The 16465-nt window shown below is 50.4% G+C and overlaps 1 protein-coding gene and 1 long non-coding RNA gene across 9 annotated transcripts in view; one reads left to right on the forward strand and one right to left on the reverse strand.

Annotated features, from left to right (window-relative positions):
* PRKCA (protein kinase C alpha) overlaps positions 1–16465 on the reverse strand; it is a 402085-nt gene that overhangs the window by 45153 nt on the left and 340467 nt on the right. For all 5 annotated transcript variants that reach the window (XR_006715123.1, XM_045489495.1, XM_045489491.1 and 2 more), the window contains 5 exons: positions 13605–13742; positions 12388–12561; positions 10302–10393; positions 7767–7829; positions 6745–6883 (listed from right to left, as the gene is read on the reverse strand). Coding sequence is in view for 4 of the 5 variants with exons in the window: in XM_045489495.1 (XP_045345451.1) it covers positions 6745–6883; positions 7767–7829; positions 10302–10393; positions 12388–12561; positions 13605–13742 (606 nt within the window). In the remaining variant the exon portion in view is untranslated. The remainder of the gene's footprint in view (positions 1–6744; positions 6884–7766; positions 7830–10301; positions 10394–12387; positions 12562–13604; positions 13743–16465) is intronic.
* On the forward strand, positions 289–12527 carry LOC123603951. Of its 4 annotated transcripts, none has more exons than XR_006715126.1 (5): positions 289–618; positions 3148–3717; positions 7423–7632; positions 11311–11442; positions 12365–12527. It is a non-coding gene; the product is annotated as an uncharacterized LOC123603951 (long non-coding RNA). The 4 variants fall into 4 exon arrangements; XR_006715125.1 differs by having other exon boundaries at positions 3570–3717; positions 12365–12517; XR_006715127.1 differs by lacking the exon at positions 289–618 and having other exon boundaries at positions 2187–3230; positions 3570–3717; positions 12365–12519.

Here is a 16465-nt window from a genome sequence, read left to right on the forward strand (position 1 = left end):
ACCCTTCGGCTTATCATTCTCCTTTAATGAAGCACTTCTCGGCTCGCCGGTGTGGCGTGGGGCCGGGCTCGGAGACGCCGATCCTGGAGGCGCCCCGGCTGGTGCCGACTGGCTGCTCTCCCTCTCTCACTGCCCCCCTTTCTTCTCAGCTGCGCAAGGCCTAATTTACTGCCTGGCTGCATGCACCTCGTGAGTTCTTTTCTCATTTAACCATCAGACCCGTTTTAATCTCCATCCCGTTCTACAACTCTTTCCCCAAAGGCCAGGACGTGTCTCCTGGGGCGTTGATGTTCTGGCACTTTGGGCCGTCTGGGGGACCCAGGCTGATGGCCCACCATTTTGGACACTCGGGGGCCCCCAGTGCACCAGCTCTCGTGGGTCGAGGACGTGAGGCACGTGGCTGTCCCTTGCAGCCCGTCTCGTGCCACCAGCATCAGCTCTTGGGAATCACCTTGGGATTCACCTGCTGGCAGCCTTGGGAGTCACCTAATGACCTGCCACGGAGTTCCTGACCTCTCAGTGCCACAGCCTCAGCTCTGCTCTGTGGCCAAGCCCCTCCTCCACAGCAGGAACATGGCATGCTGCACCTGCTTTTCCCAGATACACTCCACCCACCAGGTACCGCTCCAGACCCCGGGGCTAGGGGCTCCGCAGCAAAAAAAACACAGCGATTCTACCACAGGGGGCTGGGCGGGCTAGACAGACAGACAGACAGACAGACAGACAGACACACGCGCGCACACACACACACACACACACACGAGTCCTGACAGGGTGTATCCGAGGGTGATGAATACCATGGAAGGAGAGCAGGGAGGTGGGCAGGAGTGCTGAATGGGGGCCGGAGGTCTGCAGGTTTAAACAGAGTCACCAGGAAAGACGGCCTCCTGCAGGTAACATCTGAGCTGAGGGGCAGGAGGAAGCCACGCGGAAGGGGGAGGGGTATCCCAGGTAGAGGGAACGAGAAGAGCGAAAGCTCTTGGAAGGGTCTGGCGAATTGGGGGAGCGGAAAGGAAGCCAGTACAGCTGGTCTGGGGAGATGGGGTGAGGGGTGGAGGGTGAGGTAAGAGATGATGTTAGGGAGGGAAGGGGCGCAGACAACAAAGGATCTCGGGCCACCGTGAGGACCTCGGCTTCTTCAAGAGGTCTAATTCAGAGACGAACCCCCCTCCTCAGCCCCCGTGGCAGCGTCCTGCCCTTCTGTCACTCTCCTCCACCCCCCACCCCCAACTGAACCTCGTCCCAACTCTCCTGTTCTGACACTGTTCTCTGGCCTCACTCACCTGTTCCCACTCGGTCACTTCAGGTGGCTTGTGCAGGTGACTGGCCCCGGATGGGCCCCAGCCTGCAGCAATCTCTGTTCCCCTGCACCCAGAGAACTGTGGCTTGCCGGGCAGTTACTGCATGTGTGTGGGTCACCGGCTGTCCCCACGGAGCGGAGCAGGGCACCTCCTCCCCCAGGTCCCTGCCTACCCCTCCCGGTGAGGATGACTTCCATGTTCTTCCTTCCTCCTGCTTCCTTATCCCATTCCCTCCTGACCTGTGGGATGCTCTCTCCCCGCCCCCCACCCCCCTTCCACACACACATACCCTCTATCTTCCTTTTTCCTCGCTCTGAGCATGTTCCCTCTGGTCTAGAAACATGCTCAGCCTTACTGATGCCTCCTTCACCTCACTTCCTTGGGAGTGACCGTCTATCCACTGTCCCCCTGATCATTTATCATACGTTCCCCTAAGTTCCAGCCTGGCGGCTGATGCCCACCCTCCACTCAGCGTCATCTGGCTTCTGCTGCATCATCACCACATGCTCTTAGGGACGGCTGGCTCCCCGTGGCCACATCCCCTCCCACCCCCACCTCCTTGACCTCTGCCATCCCTGGCCATCTCGGAGTTCGTGAGCACTTACCTTCCTTAGTGTCTAAGACCCTATGGCTCCCTAGTTCTTCTGCTTCTGTGGATGCCCCTTGGTCTTTTTCCCCCCCATTCCTAAAATGTGGCTCCCCCAAATGTGACCCTTGAACCCCTCCAGAACAGGTCACAGCTGGTGGCTCGTTGGCTGAATCTTACCTCTGTCCATTGCTCTTACTTTTTTCTTTTTATTTATTTATTTTGAGAGAGAGAAAGCACGAGTCGGGGAGGGGCAGCGAGAGAGGGGGAGAGAGAGAATCCCAAGCAGGCTCTGTGCTGGTACAGTGCAGAGCCTGATGTGGGGTTTGACCCCATGAACCGTGAGATCATGACCTGAGCAGAAGTCGAACGCTTAACTGCCCCTCTCTTAATACGTTTTACACCCAACTTTGAACAATTGGGCAAATTTTACATAAAAATGCAGACTTCTGGCGGCTGTCATAGGCAGTACGGGGCTGGCCTTCCCATAGGGATGGAAGGAGAAGCCACGGCCCCCTAGGATAGGTCTCCGGCTCCCTGACCTCATCCAGCCCCCAACCCTCACAGGAGTCTGCACATCTGCTTGTGGCCTGCGGGCTGTAGGCCGGCTACTGTGCCCACAGACTGTTCTGGTTCCCTTGGCCACATGGGGGGTGCCATCTGCTCTTGCCGAGGGGAACGCCGTCTCACCCACGTCCCTCACCCTACATATCTCCTGGGTTGCCGTGGCCCATTTCGAACTGCCTCCAGCTCCAGGCCCCTCCCAGGTCCTCGCGGGCCCCCTTTCCGTGCCGAGCCTGCCAGGGACTCAGCAGGCACTCTCCTGGCTTCCCAGGGGTCTGCCCAGTTGTAACAGCAGGAATACACCCCCCGAGTCACTGACCGCAGGTAGACAGAACCGTGACTCCGGTCCCCAACTCCAGGTGAGACGGACAAAGGGAGTTTTCTCTGATCTCTGGGGGTGGGGTCACAGGTGGAAAGAATACCAGGGCTCTAGGGTCAGAATGTCTCAGGTCCAAATCCTACCTCCGCCTGTTATCAGCTGTTGTGTGGCCTGGGGCGGGTCACTTCATCTCTGCTCATGTACAAAACGCAACAAAACAGAAGATGTGCTGGAGGGTTTGGTACAGAGTAGTCACTATGTCATGGGCCACTGCCCCTGCTGCAGCGAGGGTTCCGCGTGGCACAGTACCACATGGGGCACTCAGGGGTCTGCCAGCCAGAAGCAAGCCCTTTCCCCGCCGCCTCTCTTTCTTCCAGGAAACAGTGGGCAATGCTAGCGTTCACAGTCCGATTCTGAGCTGCCGGGGGGTCCTGACCCTGCAACGGGACTTCACTTTCAGGTGGGGGGTTAAATCCGGATGGCGCTTCTGTGCGCCCTTCTCAGAGGCTCGCGCCCACCCCAGAGAATCCTCTCTATGCCAAAGCCAAGAGTACCTGTAACGTCAGGTGTGGGCATCATTTTCTGATTAGTGCCCCTTCCGTGGGTGTCCAACTCAATGCCAGAAGTCCTGTCTGTTAGGGACATTGTCTGCCTTAGCTTATCTTCACCGGTTAAGGAGATGCCACAATGTTAATCCATTTCAAGGGTTTTGAACAAACAGTCATAAATATTTGAGCCTCTGCTTTGCCTATTAAGGGAAATGCCATCAAAGATAATTATTTTTACCTCTGCCTGACAGAAAGATTTACACAGAGGACAGGATTATATTACCCTCTGAGCAAAATTCAGAAACCGTGAACCTAGATGGTCCTCGTCTTCACTGTGATTATTCCTACGGCTGAATATGCCGAATTCCTGGATCCGGAGGGGGAAAATGCCGGCAGAAGGTAAGACAACCTACAACTACCACGCAGTGAGTCCCCCAAGTGGTTCAGCTTATTTTTCAACGAAAGCCAACAAGATCTAAACACGGACTTTGGGGTCTGTTGGCGTGAGGGTCACGTTTTCCACACTGTAAGGCATGTCAAGGACAGGGCCCCGTGGGATACGCTACCCCAGTGGCACCCTGCTTGGCACGGTACGTGTGTGGCGTGCTCTCTGAGCCCACGAATCACTCAGGATCAGAGCAGTGGTTTAACGACGTGGGCAGTAGGACAGCCGGCGGGCAGCTTGAGCCTGATGGTGAAGCCTGGTTCACGCACTTCTCAGTAATGTGGCCTCAGACCCTCACTGCCTCGGGCACCTCATCCTAAACGTGCCGTGAGGACCACCGAGGGAGGCTGTGCAGAAGACCGTAGGGGTTCACAGTGCAATGTGGCGGATGAGTCAAGTGAACGATGACCACGGCAGGACCAACCTGTCTCGCGCCAGACAACGCTCCCAGCTACGGACAACGACCTCATGAGGTCCACATTATTATCCCCACTTCACAGGTGGGGAAACTGAGGCACGGGATACTTAAGCAACCTGCCCAGGTGGCTGAGGTGCACTCAAATATGATGACTGCAGTTCTAGAAAGGGCTCAGGTGAAAAAGCCAATCTTCAAAGGTTATATACCGTACGACTCCCTCGAGTGACATTCTTGAAATAACAAAGTCATGGGATGGAAAATTGGTGAGTGGTTGCTGGGAGGTGGGGATGGGGACAGGAGGAGGTGGGCGTGGCTATAAAAGGCTCCTAGGAAGGGACAGAACCATACCATCTCCTGACTGTGGTGCTGGAGAACTGAATCTATACACGTGATCACGTTGCACAGAACTAAACATACACACAAATGAGTACAAGTTAAAAAAGAAAAAAAAAAAAGCTCCAAAGCTACCAAGATATGTTACAGAAGCATGTTTACGTGTACTTGGGAGGAGGAGAGTGGGAGTTTATCAAATACAGTTAGATGAGACACCATCACGAGTGTGGCGGGATCTGCCGTGTCCCCTTCCCCAAAGGTGGGTGCATCTGAATCCGGAATCTGTGCATATGTTAATTTTACTTGGGAAAAGGGATTTTGCAGATGTGATTAAGGATCCTGAGACAGAGGGACAAACCTGGGTTATCTGGGTGGGCCCCACGTAATCACAATGGTCCTTAGGAGACGGAGGCTATGGGGTTGGGGTCATAAAAGACACAAATGGTAAGTAAAGACACTATGCCATGGACTGTAGCCACGTAGAGACTGGAAAAAGGCAAGGCAACAGGACTACCCCCCCCCCCCCCCGAGCTTCTGGAGGGAGCTTAGCCTTGCCAACAACTTGACTTTGACCCTGTGAGACTGATTCTAGACTTCTGGCCCCCAGAGCCTTAAGATAATAAATTTGTATTGTTTTAATCCACTAACTGCAGGGCTATTCTTTGTAGCAGCAACAGGAAACTAATACAATGAAGAACATTAGAAAGAAAAAAAAAAAAGGACAACAAACATCAATTGTTTGGAGCGGTTCATCTCTGTGGGAGGCTGTCATCCCTGGGGATATCAGGTGGCTGAGGTGTTACTGAACACAGGAAGCTATTTGTTTGACCCCAGAGACTGGGTCTTAGTGGAGATGAAGTTCAAACCACCTTTCTTCCTAAAAACACTGCCATTCCCTGTCACCACACTCTTGTAGGAGCTGGTGGGTGTTAAATGAAGCAGGCACAGAAGGTGTCAGAATAAACACTGCATCAGGAAGTTGTATTTTTACTGTATGATCTTCCCCATTCTTTGTGTTTGAAAAATATGACACTTCAAGCTCATGTGATGCCTGGAGATCGTGATGCATGAATTCTTTGGTGGGGGGAGGGGAAACCCCACTAAGTTATGTATCAAGATAATATGTCACCTTTGTGGTTGGGAATTTAAGTTTCTGAGTAAATGTTCTAAGTCTATGTCTCCACACTGTCTGGGCATGTAACAAACAAACAAGCTCTTCCTTAACAAAGGGAAAAAAATTTAGCTTCCCTTTTGGAATCCTGGCTACCACCGAGGGTCTGTTGGGTGCAGAACGCCATATTTGGCATTTCTGTCCTCAGAGCGATTCTACAGGTGTAGAATCTCTAACTTGCCGCTGTGGAAACAGGGCTGCAGGGAGCTTAAGTGACTTGCCTGAGTTCCCACAGCCTGCAGAGAAGAGAGTCAGGACTGAAGCACACACTGGGCTGATTCCTACGCGCGTGTCTTTTTCAAGATACCTACTGCCTCTAAGATAAACATTTGGGGCAACAGGTTAAATAAATGCCACACAAGCTGCCAAGAGCTAGCGCGAGAGCTCTGCTAGAGGGAAGGATGACCTGACTTTGTTACTTTCTGTCATGCTGCAGCTCAGCTGGGAAGAAACTGTTGCAGCCACAGGGCTGTGTGTGGGGACAGAAAGTTGGCTACACAGTGACCCAGGGTTACAGCCCACCCAGTCGCTGGCGTGTAGGAAGATTCACAACAGGAAGAAGAGTACTCAGTACGTATCGTAACAAAGATGAAGCAACGTGGCCACGGTTGCAAACACACATCTTGGAACCACTGCCTTTACGACCGCGCGGAAATGTTCATGATCAATTCCAGGGTGTCATTTAGAGAACCAGTCACTTGGATTTTACCAAAAAGCCATCATCGGAACCACCTTCTGACCCAGTTTTCCCAGGCAGAACATTTTTACGAGCCAGATCCCCCTTTCTCTGCCCAACAGTGTAGCTTAAATTGTTTTGACCATGACCGTGTAAGAAATCTATTTCATTTACCACACAACGCGGCTCCACGAAACAAGACCTATCCTTACCGTGTGGCGAGCTCTCGTACTTGTTTTCTAATTTGCTCTAGTTCAGTTTAGTCCGTTTTGTGCTCACTGACCTAGTGATTCACTAATGATTCTCTGCCCCGGCGAGGCTGTTGATTGTAGTTGCTGTTTGAAAGGTCTGGTCTAGAAAACAAGGGGAATCGGGGTCCCTACCTCTGGAGCAATGTAATCTGGAGTCCCACAGAAGGTCCTGGTTGTGACTCCATCCATCATGTGCTCTTTGCACATCCCGAAGTCAGCAATCTTGATATGCCCTTCTGAGTCCAGCATGACGTTGTCTAACTTCAGGTCCCTGCAAGGAAGCAGGACAGCATCAGCGTCCTTCCCATGACACTATGTGGTTTGCTCTGGAGCCACTGAGACCGAAGGGTATTTGACTAGCTACCATCTCAAGGGCATACAACTATGGGTCCCAGGAGAGCTGGGACAAGGAAATAACTCTTTTTCTTTTTTTTAATCTCCAGAGAGAGCTTAACATAGCGCCTAGGACACAGTAGGTAGTTAATAAATGCACACCGAATCAATGACTGAATGGTTGGACTAGTGATCCCCGACCTTGGCTGAGCATGATTCTAATTTAGCAGATCTGGGCAGATCTCAGTCAGATGATTTACTCATAGCCCACAGAGGGGTGCCTGGTGCACAGCCAGGTTTGCAAAATCACAGGTTTAGAACAACCTCATTGGGTCACACAAGTGTCCCTTCCATTCTGCTGTATGTCTTTTACTCTTCAATTAACACCAGAATTCTTTCTTTGGCATCAGACTCTCACTGTAGATAACAACCTAAAGGATTTAATTCAATGGTTTTCTTTCCCCTGCCTCTCCCTAGCTCCCCACGTTCCTTTCCTGCTGAGCATCTATAACAGAAATTCATTTTCCATTGCTCTCTGACCTCTGTTCCAAAAAAAGGCAGAGGAAGGAGCTGCCAGGGGAGAGGAAAAAGCATGTTTTCTTGTGGGAAGCAGAAGCGAGACAGAAAATCTTTTGACATCCGGAAACCAGAAAGTGGCTCTGATTTGCCAGGAGGCTGCCGACAAAGGTGGGTCCCAGCAGGTCTCTGTTACCTCAATGGGTAGCAATTCCGTGTCCTAAGTTCCCACCACAGAATTACGCGCACACAGAGAGAGGTGCAGGGGTCCGTCGCAGTGCTGCGGGCAGGGATTCAGCACGCACCTGTAAATGATTCCTCTTTTATGAAGAAAGAACAATCCAATGGAGATCTCGGCTGCATAAAATCTGCAGAAGGAAATGCTGGTCAGGTCTCTGGCTTGCTCTTTGGATTCCTGAATGTTTCGTACCCTTCTAGTTCAGGCATCAAAGAGATACTAGAATGTTAGAAGATCCCGGGACGCTCAGAGATCAGCATGGCCCTACCCATGACTAACTCTTTGCCCTTCCCTCTGCCGTTTCACCACTCCAACCTCCCGAGGCATTTTACAGCTACTAAGTCAATGAGACAGGTTTATTACCTGTCTGGAAACCAACACTTCTTGTCTGAGGTGGGTGGACAGGTAATTTACTGCTTAAACGAGATTTCGAATACAATCTTTTAAAGAGCGGCTGCTGGACTATTTTGTGTCAGGACTCGGGTAGAGTGGAGAAAACTGCCATTTTCCTATCTGTGGACGGTGCCTAGTGAGGCACCCTGTAGCTGGTGAACTCACCGCACGCACCGTGATTCATACTCGAGTTTACCCTTTTAAATAATTCATAATAAACTCAGAGTAAATGCTGAAAGAGGTTTTAAAATTTGCAGAGTGTTTAGGAATCTTTGAAGTCTGAGAAGCCACGAGACTGTGCCTGTGCAAACATCACACCCAGGAGGCTTAATATAAGCAGAGAGCAACCTCCCTAATGATAAGGACCAAACTCTTACTGGGGATGGGGGTGGGGGGCACCCCTAAGTTCCGGCAGGAGAAGGACGGGATGGGGGGAGGGAAATGAGACAGGATTCCGGGCGACTTTTACATTATCTTTCATGCTTTCCTGTATTTTGAAAAGAAACACTTTCCAGGAACCCAAATACAATGTTAAGGCCACCGAACGAGATGCCTTAATGTTACCTTGCAACCTAAGGTCGCTATTCTGCTACTTGCTCTCTCCAGCTCTGTGTTATCAAGCTTTACTTTACAATCCGAGCATTTTAATGCTTTGTAAGTACCAGAATGAGAGAGGAGATAAAGACAGGCATTTCTGAAAACGGAAAAGCAAAAAATAAAACCAGAAACAAAAAGAATCCCCCTTTGCATTAAAAAAAAAATTTTTTTTTAAACATTTATTTATTATTGAGAGACAGACACAAAGCAGGAGCAGGGGAGGGGCAGAGAGACAGGGAGACACAGAATCCAAAGCAGGCTCCAGGCTCTGAGCTGTCAGCACAGAGCCCGACACGGGGCTCGAACTCACAAACTGTGAGATCATAACCCGAGCCGAAGTTGGTCACTTAACCGACTGAGCCACCCAGGCACTCTTCCCTTTGCATTTTTTTAAGCTTGTTACCACAGAATTCCCTCTTCTACCTTTAGTTCATCTTCTCTGAGACAGATCAACCAACCCGCAGAGGCCAAACACTCCACAGACTTAGCTTTCAGACTGAACATGGGCCAGAATCCCATTAACATTTGCTAACTTAATTAATCAGGGCACGTGTCCATTATGCATCCTCGCTGAGGGAAATTAAAGAGCTGTTTGTATAGATTTGCTTCTGCTGAGTGTCCTGTGACCTCCTGGCCCCTGAAAAATGGTTTGATCTTTCAGGTATCAAAGTCCCTGCCTAGACAGGCAATTCTCTGTCTTCCCCTGGAGCCCCTGTCTCTCCCCCACGCTGCTGACTCCTGCGGCCCCGATGAAACCCTCCAAGCGGAGCTCCCGGTTCTCCCCCAGATCCTCTCCTCCTTGGCGGCTGCTCCCTCCCAAACCGAAGATGAGGTATCACCCGAAGAGGTTTCTCTCTTATTCCTCCAGACTGTTTCTCAAAGACCCTTACCCCTCTTGGATCCAAGGTCAAGACCGAATTAAAGCTCCGTTGTCTCTCCTCTACACAGATTTTCACCAACCCCCTTGCACCGGCCCCTACGCTCCCTCCCTCCTTCCTTCCTTCCACTCTTGGTCAGCGGGGCTCTGTGAAAACTTAGCCTCGGGGTATCAAGCCCCACTGAGCCCCCCAACAGCCTTCGGTGGTCCTCAGCCAGGTGCTCCACCGGACTCATCATCGGGAGCTCCTCCCTGCCCCCCCCCCCCCCCCCCGACCCAATCTCAAACCGTCTTCTGTCCTGCTGGCTTGGGCAAGAACATTCCCTGAAGATGTTCTTTCCTCACTCTCCTCTTTATCAGGGCTTGCATGCTATCTGCGCTGCTTCTAAAGTGACGGCTACACATGACAATGGTCCAGAGACTTCTTCTACTCCATGTCAGGCGGTGAGCTCCCCGAGGGCAGAGAAAGCCTTTCACATCCCAGTGCCTGATGCATCGTGGGTATGCAAGGGGCTGACTCGATCAGTGAGGGTGGAACTGGGGGACGGGGGGAGGATACACCAGCATCTCCAATTCACCGGAAGTAGAATAAACCTCTCCTTTGGAAGCGCATAGATGGACCCAGCCAAGAAGTCTGCCCCCTGGGAGGTTCCAGTGCTCAACTCCGAAGTGGCAAAGCCCCATCTTCCACATTTGAACTGTCTGAATTAAGGGACTTAAAAAAAAAATACTCACACTGCTTGTGGTTCCTTAAATTTTCCCACTTGCTGGATGTGGTACATGAGGTCCCCACCGTTGACGTATTCCATGACAAAGTACAGTCGATCCTGAAGACCAAGGTTCAACACGTGAGTAGGGCCTGGCCACGGGCCGAGAGGCTTCCCTCACTCTTTCCAGACTCTGCTTGGCTTTCGCATTAGTTAACAAACTGTGGGCCATGCTGGCAGAGCTGATCAGTGGAGCCGAGCCCTTCGAGATTTTTCTTCCCCGATAAAAAATACGTAATGAACCCTAGTGCACTAGGGCCTTGGGAAGTATAAAGTCATTATGTAACTCTGAAATAATGGCCCTCTGTCAACACGTCTGCCCCCTTCTGGTTCCGTATGCTCCCTGTTACAGTAATGGCCTCACACGCTCTTCCCCTTTCTCCTGCACACATACTGCACGTTTAATGGATGCTGTGAAGAATCCGTATGGGCCGATTATTGACTTTTAACTGGTGTTTCTGGTTAGCAGCGTCTGGGGGGCAAGCCACAGTGATGCAGTCATATGTCTCACTGGATGCTCCTGGAAACAAATCTCATGAGCTGGGTTGGGCTCCTAAATTATAAATGTTCAATACTGTGGGGGAGGGAACTATAACCGGAGAGGCTAACCAAATGTTCTTTTGCATCCATAACAGGCCCAAACATTGTTTCTTATTTTCTGTCACTGGCGTGCTAAGTGTCGGCCCGCGAGGGCGGACACCATAGAACTCTGTGTATTTATGAGGACATTGTAGCGAGGCAGATGGGGAAGCCGGGGTTGAACGGCACAGCACACCCAGGTGAAAGCCAACCTCGGCTCGCTTCTAGACATCATCGCCATTTCACGGAGGTTATGAAACATTCAAGTGTTGCACAGGGAGGGACAAAATGATGAAGCGGCTGCTGACAGCCGGGAAACAGCTCCAGAAGCTTCTATCTCTAGCTTTCCTGTTAGGAATTTCAACTCCATCTTATTTCTATGTTTTGTTTCTTTCCAGAGCTTAAACAGTGTTACCAGTGTCCCCACCAGGGGGACGGGACGTGGGCCAGGGTCCAGAGACATGGACCCCTCTCTGGCACATCGCTCTTCCCTCCCTGGCCAAGGGATTTTAAGGAGAAACGTTAAGACAGTAAGTTATTTTCTGGCCAGAAGGAAGTTGAAAATAATTAAACTCCTAACAGTAATAATTATAGCCACTTATTACTGAGTCATATCTTAGCAAGGGCAGCCACCGAGGAGTAGAAAGCCTGTCTTTGGTGCCACAAAAAAAGTTTGTATTTCTTGCAGGGCACTGGCAAGCTCCATGCCAGGAGCTTGGCTGATCAGTGTTTTGGAACTTGTTTTGTCCTCTTTTTAGTTTTCCTGGAAGACAGGGCTGGGCAAACTTTCTGTAAAGGGCTAGAGACAGTAAATACTTCGGGCTCTGTCTGGATCTTGGAACTATTCTACTCTGCCTTCATAGCCTGAGAGCCACCGTGGATGATAAGAACATGAAGGAATGTGGCTGTGTTCCAAGAAAACAATTCATGGCCACTGAAATGTGAATTTCATCTAATTTACGCATGTCACAAAATATCATTCCTTGTGGGTTTTTTTTCCTCTCTAACCTTTCTTAAAGCTCATGGGCTGTCCAAAACAGACCAGATGGCCAACCCTGCTGTGTGCAGGAAATAAGAATACACCCTTTCAGGAGATCAAGTTTCCTAATGTTCCGAGGCTAAGCTTGGCAAACTGATCAGTAGCCTTAAAAAGCCGGGACCGTGAGTTAGTTTATTGGTTTTGTATCCTTAGGTCCTAGCACAGTGCCTGGGATAACAAAAACCTTTCATGCAAATGTCTGCTGAATTCAACAGCATTAATGCCGCGTCTCTCAGGAGGGCACATCCCACAGAGGGGACACCCCAAAGCTACCGGTGGTGCAACAATGGGAGGTTGTTCCCAGCTTATGCCTTTCTTCAGCCTTCTCCACTGGAGTAAGGTTGATTCAGACGCTTAGAACACTCCGGTTCAGGGGTCACCCTTGGTAGCACATGCCGTGTGTTGTGCTACAGGTGCACTCTCCCAGGGTCCTTACCACCGTCTGGAAGCAGGAGTGTAGCTGTGTCAGGAACGGGGGCTTGTCAAGCAAGGCCAGGACTCGCTTCTCCACCATGGTGCACTCCACGTCGTCATCCTGAATCACCACGTCCTTCTTCAGGATTTTGATGGCATACAGTTCTTCTGTCCCCTTCCTGTCAGCGAGCATCACCTGGGAGCAGACGGAAGGCAACCTGAAAACTCTGACCCTATGTCTGGTACTGGGGACAGGGGAGGAACCTGGTCAGGTGACCACTCAGACTGTTCTAGTTTGTGCAAGTTTATACATGTGTGATATGAACATATTCATAAAGTTCCATTTCGTGTGTGAATTTTGAGATACTGCATGTCAGTGTAGATTAAATTCCTCCAGCCCTGTGTAATATAGAAACTGTTGGGATTTGCACCCTGTGTGGGCTACGGCCCCATGACGGCGCTATTGTGGCTGCTAAAAGGAACATACACGGCCCTCAGCATTAGTCTTGAAGGCTGCACACTTTTCAGGAGCATCCTTTGTACAAAAATGGGACTGACCTTTATAAGCTTCTCACGAGTCAGGAGCCAAGACAGAAAAAGGCAGGATGGAAATCGCTTCCTGGATCTACCATGAGATTTGGGGCCAGAGAAGCCAAATGTGGTCATATAGGTTGATCACTGAAGAAACCCAGTTCAGCATCTCTTAATTAGTACATTCACTTACTACAAATCAACTTTTCATTTTTAGTTGTGAAAATTAATCATTCAGCTAACATTTTGGAGCACCTGCTTTGTTCTCAACCCTGAAATGGTAACATACAGTGAACCCTCTGTAGCTTTTTTTTTTTTAAGTTTATTTATTTATTTTTAAAGGGAGGGGAGAAGCAGAGAGAGAGAGAGATAGAGAGAGGAGCAGAGAAAATCCCAGATAGGTTCCGCACTGTCACTGCAGAGCCTGATGCAGGGCTTGTACATCATGAGAACCATTAGATGTGAAGTTGGATGTTTACCCGACTGAGTCACCTAGGCGCTCCCTCTCTGTAGCATTTTGGATACATTTGTTTTTAAAGACATTAAGCAGGGGTGGGGGTGGGCGGGGGACATCTAAGAAACTCGTACAGATACCAGGGAAATCTCGAGCACTGTTCTGGAAACCTCAGGGGGCCCAGGATGAATCCCAGCATTCTCTGCAAAAGCCTCCCCCGCCCCGCCCCCCACCCCAGACAACTGCCCTCTCACCTTTCCAAAACTCCCCTTCCCCAGCACCATGAGGAAATTGAAGTCTGTGAGTTTCACTCTGTCAAGGTTGTTGGAAGGTTGTCTCCTGTCTTCTGAAGGAGTGATGACTTTGTTACCAGCAGGGCCGAGCTTTGCTTTCTAAACAACAAGCACACACACACACACACAGGTGAAAACAATGGGTCACTGTTTTTCCCCCCAGGAAAAAGAATGCATTTAAGGAAGCTTGATGTGAGGTGGGAGGTGGGATGGGGGCAAGAAAAGAAATCACAGGGTGATGAAACATCCATTCAAAATTCAGTGGCTGTATACTTACCCTAAGGGCAACGTTTTCAAAGTAGCAAAAAAAAAAAAAAAAAAAAAAAAAAAATTGCCCTTCCCGATTAAGAGACCACTCTTTACATAGATTACCCAAGAATCAAGTTGTGCGATTTTGCTGATCTTTGTTCTAGGGTGTAAAAGTCAACCTCTGGGGGACAAGTGCTTCACAACGGCTGAAGTAATAAAAGAAAGAGACTGTGCTCTGACACTTTTCTTATTTGTAGATTTTCCAATTTAAGATTCATCTGCATAAAGGCAACTTGTACTCAAGGAAAAAAAGGAGGGTAGAGTCCCCTGGAGAGAAACCTCTTAACCGGCAAGCTGTGGGGATGATTTATTGCTACTTTAAAAGGCACAGGAAGAAGAACACAGGGTGTGTGTGTAAGTCAAGAGGAAAAGAAACGGTGATATGCTTGAGGACCTGGTTTCACACAAAACACACAGCACCCTTTGAACCTGAACGACCCTTGGCCAGTGACCTGGCGGTTACCAGAAGGAGTTTCTGTAAGCTAGACTCCTGCTACCCAAAGGTGCTGGAGAGACCTCACCCTCGTTACTCTGCCTGAGTTAGAGACTCAGGTCAAAGGTGGAGGAGAGACAGAGGGCTCAGTAGAAAAGGACAGGCTCATGGGAATCACACGGGAAGGTCTCCACAGTCAGCAAAGAAGCCTGTGGAGAATCTCCCGACAGACTCTGCGTGTGGAACACCTGCCTGATGGTGAGAGAACCGGTCTCTGAACATGTCAGCTGCTGAAAAGGCCGGGGTCCTGCGGTTTGGCTGAACAGCCAAAGCCACAGCCCTGAGCCCAAGGGCAAAGACTGTCATTCTGCCTACATTCTTAAGGGTAAGGTGCACTGCCCCTCCCCCGCCCCCCCCCCTCCCTCAGCCCCAGGGCAGCAGACGTATGTGCAGGTGCCAGGACATCACTCAGGTGACTACAAGAAGGTGCAGGACACCTGCAGGCATTCTGGGTTTTACTGTGTGACCAAAACACTGTCAGCATCAGTTCTGAGCTCTTGGAGGAGGGGAAGACAGGGGATCTGACATGTTTTCTTTAGCAGCAGAGAAGGCTCTCCGGGAACCCCCCATATTCCCTCTTAGAGCAACAGCATCCCTTCATCCCACACTTACTGAGTACCTCGCATCAGGCCCTGTGGAAGAGGTTGTGCGTTAGTGGAATGAGCCCCGGCCGTCTCTGGGCCCCCAGGCCTCAACACAGTGCTTGGCACGGGGCGTGCAACTCTACACTCTGGCTGAATGAGGAAATGAAGCGTGAATGTATCCATCAGATACTGTCAGGGGATGCTTTTCCTTGATAAAAATAACACGTTTGTATAGGGATCAAACCTCATGGCTTGAGTGTATATGCTTGGATGGGTTGAGCACACCTGCTGAAGCGGAGACATTAAAACATCGGGGGGGGGTGGGGGGGGGAGACAGCCCTAATTTTTTTGCTACCAGGCTGAAAGTATTTAATACAGCTGTACTACATACACCTCTATGCGGCCGTGCCTGGTGGGAAACGCATGTGAACCTGGGGGCTGGTGGATACACTGACACTCTTTACAGACAAAACCCGATCTGCAGTGATACATAAATTGGCCTCCACTTGGACAGAGGATGGAAGGAATTTTTAGACAGACCTGTGAGGAAGAGCCCGGATGTAGCCGCTAGGGTTACATCAGGAGCCCCCTTCAACTGCAGGACCAGCCCTGTCCTTTGGAAGCTGGGGCGTAAGGGTGGTTCTAGGGGTCCCAAACAGACCAGTTCGACCACTCGCCGCTGACAAAATCCAAAGGCAGACAAATGAGTTGGAGGTGCAACAAGCAAGGAATTTATTGCAGTGAGGCCAGCACCAGGAAGACAGCGGACTAGTGTCCCAAAGGCTGTCTCCAAAGTGCTGAAAACACTTCCAGATTTGTGTAAGGAGAATGTGCGACAAAGGCCGGTGGGTACACACGGGTGGGCAGTGAAGGCCAAGTTGATCACTGTCTTGGGGTCAATCGCGCGGGGTCTTGCTGGCTCAGGGCAGTCCTGATTGCTTGAGAGAGGGCAGTTTCGGTCCCCATCACGGGATGCTTTGCCCGCAGGGCCTGAGTTAAGAGAGAAGCTGGAAAGAAGAACTTAGTCAATTAGAAAGTACCGACTGAGGTCAACAGGGAGGTAGCTGATGTCCTCTTTCACTCCTAACATCTGCCCCAGGAACGATTCCAAAGTTGATAAGCTCTGTGGTGTGTGTCGAAGTTCGAAATGAACAATTGGGAAGTTTGAGAAGAGAATACCAACTCAGCTACTCTATTCTGTTCTTCTGATTTATAAAAAAAGAAAAGTTATCAGGAAGAGGCACAAAGAGATTAATTTTATTCTGTCATTTTATTCGTGATAAACTGTGAAAAGATCCCCATACAATAGACTCAAGTCTCTGAGGTGCTTGAAACCATTGAAGGACGTCTTCACCCAGGTGAGGCTGTGGTTGAGCCGGTGCTGCCCAGGGGCCGCCCGGCTTCCACCTGAAGCGTGGGGGGGGTTCTAACCAGAG

Source organism: Leopardus geoffroyi, chromosome E1 (assembly GCF_018350155.1).
Source record: "Leopardus geoffroyi isolate Oge1 chromosome E1, O.geoffroyi_Oge1_pat1.0, whole genome shotgun sequence".
NCBI lineage: Eukaryota > Metazoa > Chordata > Mammalia > Carnivora > Felidae > Leopardus > Leopardus geoffroyi.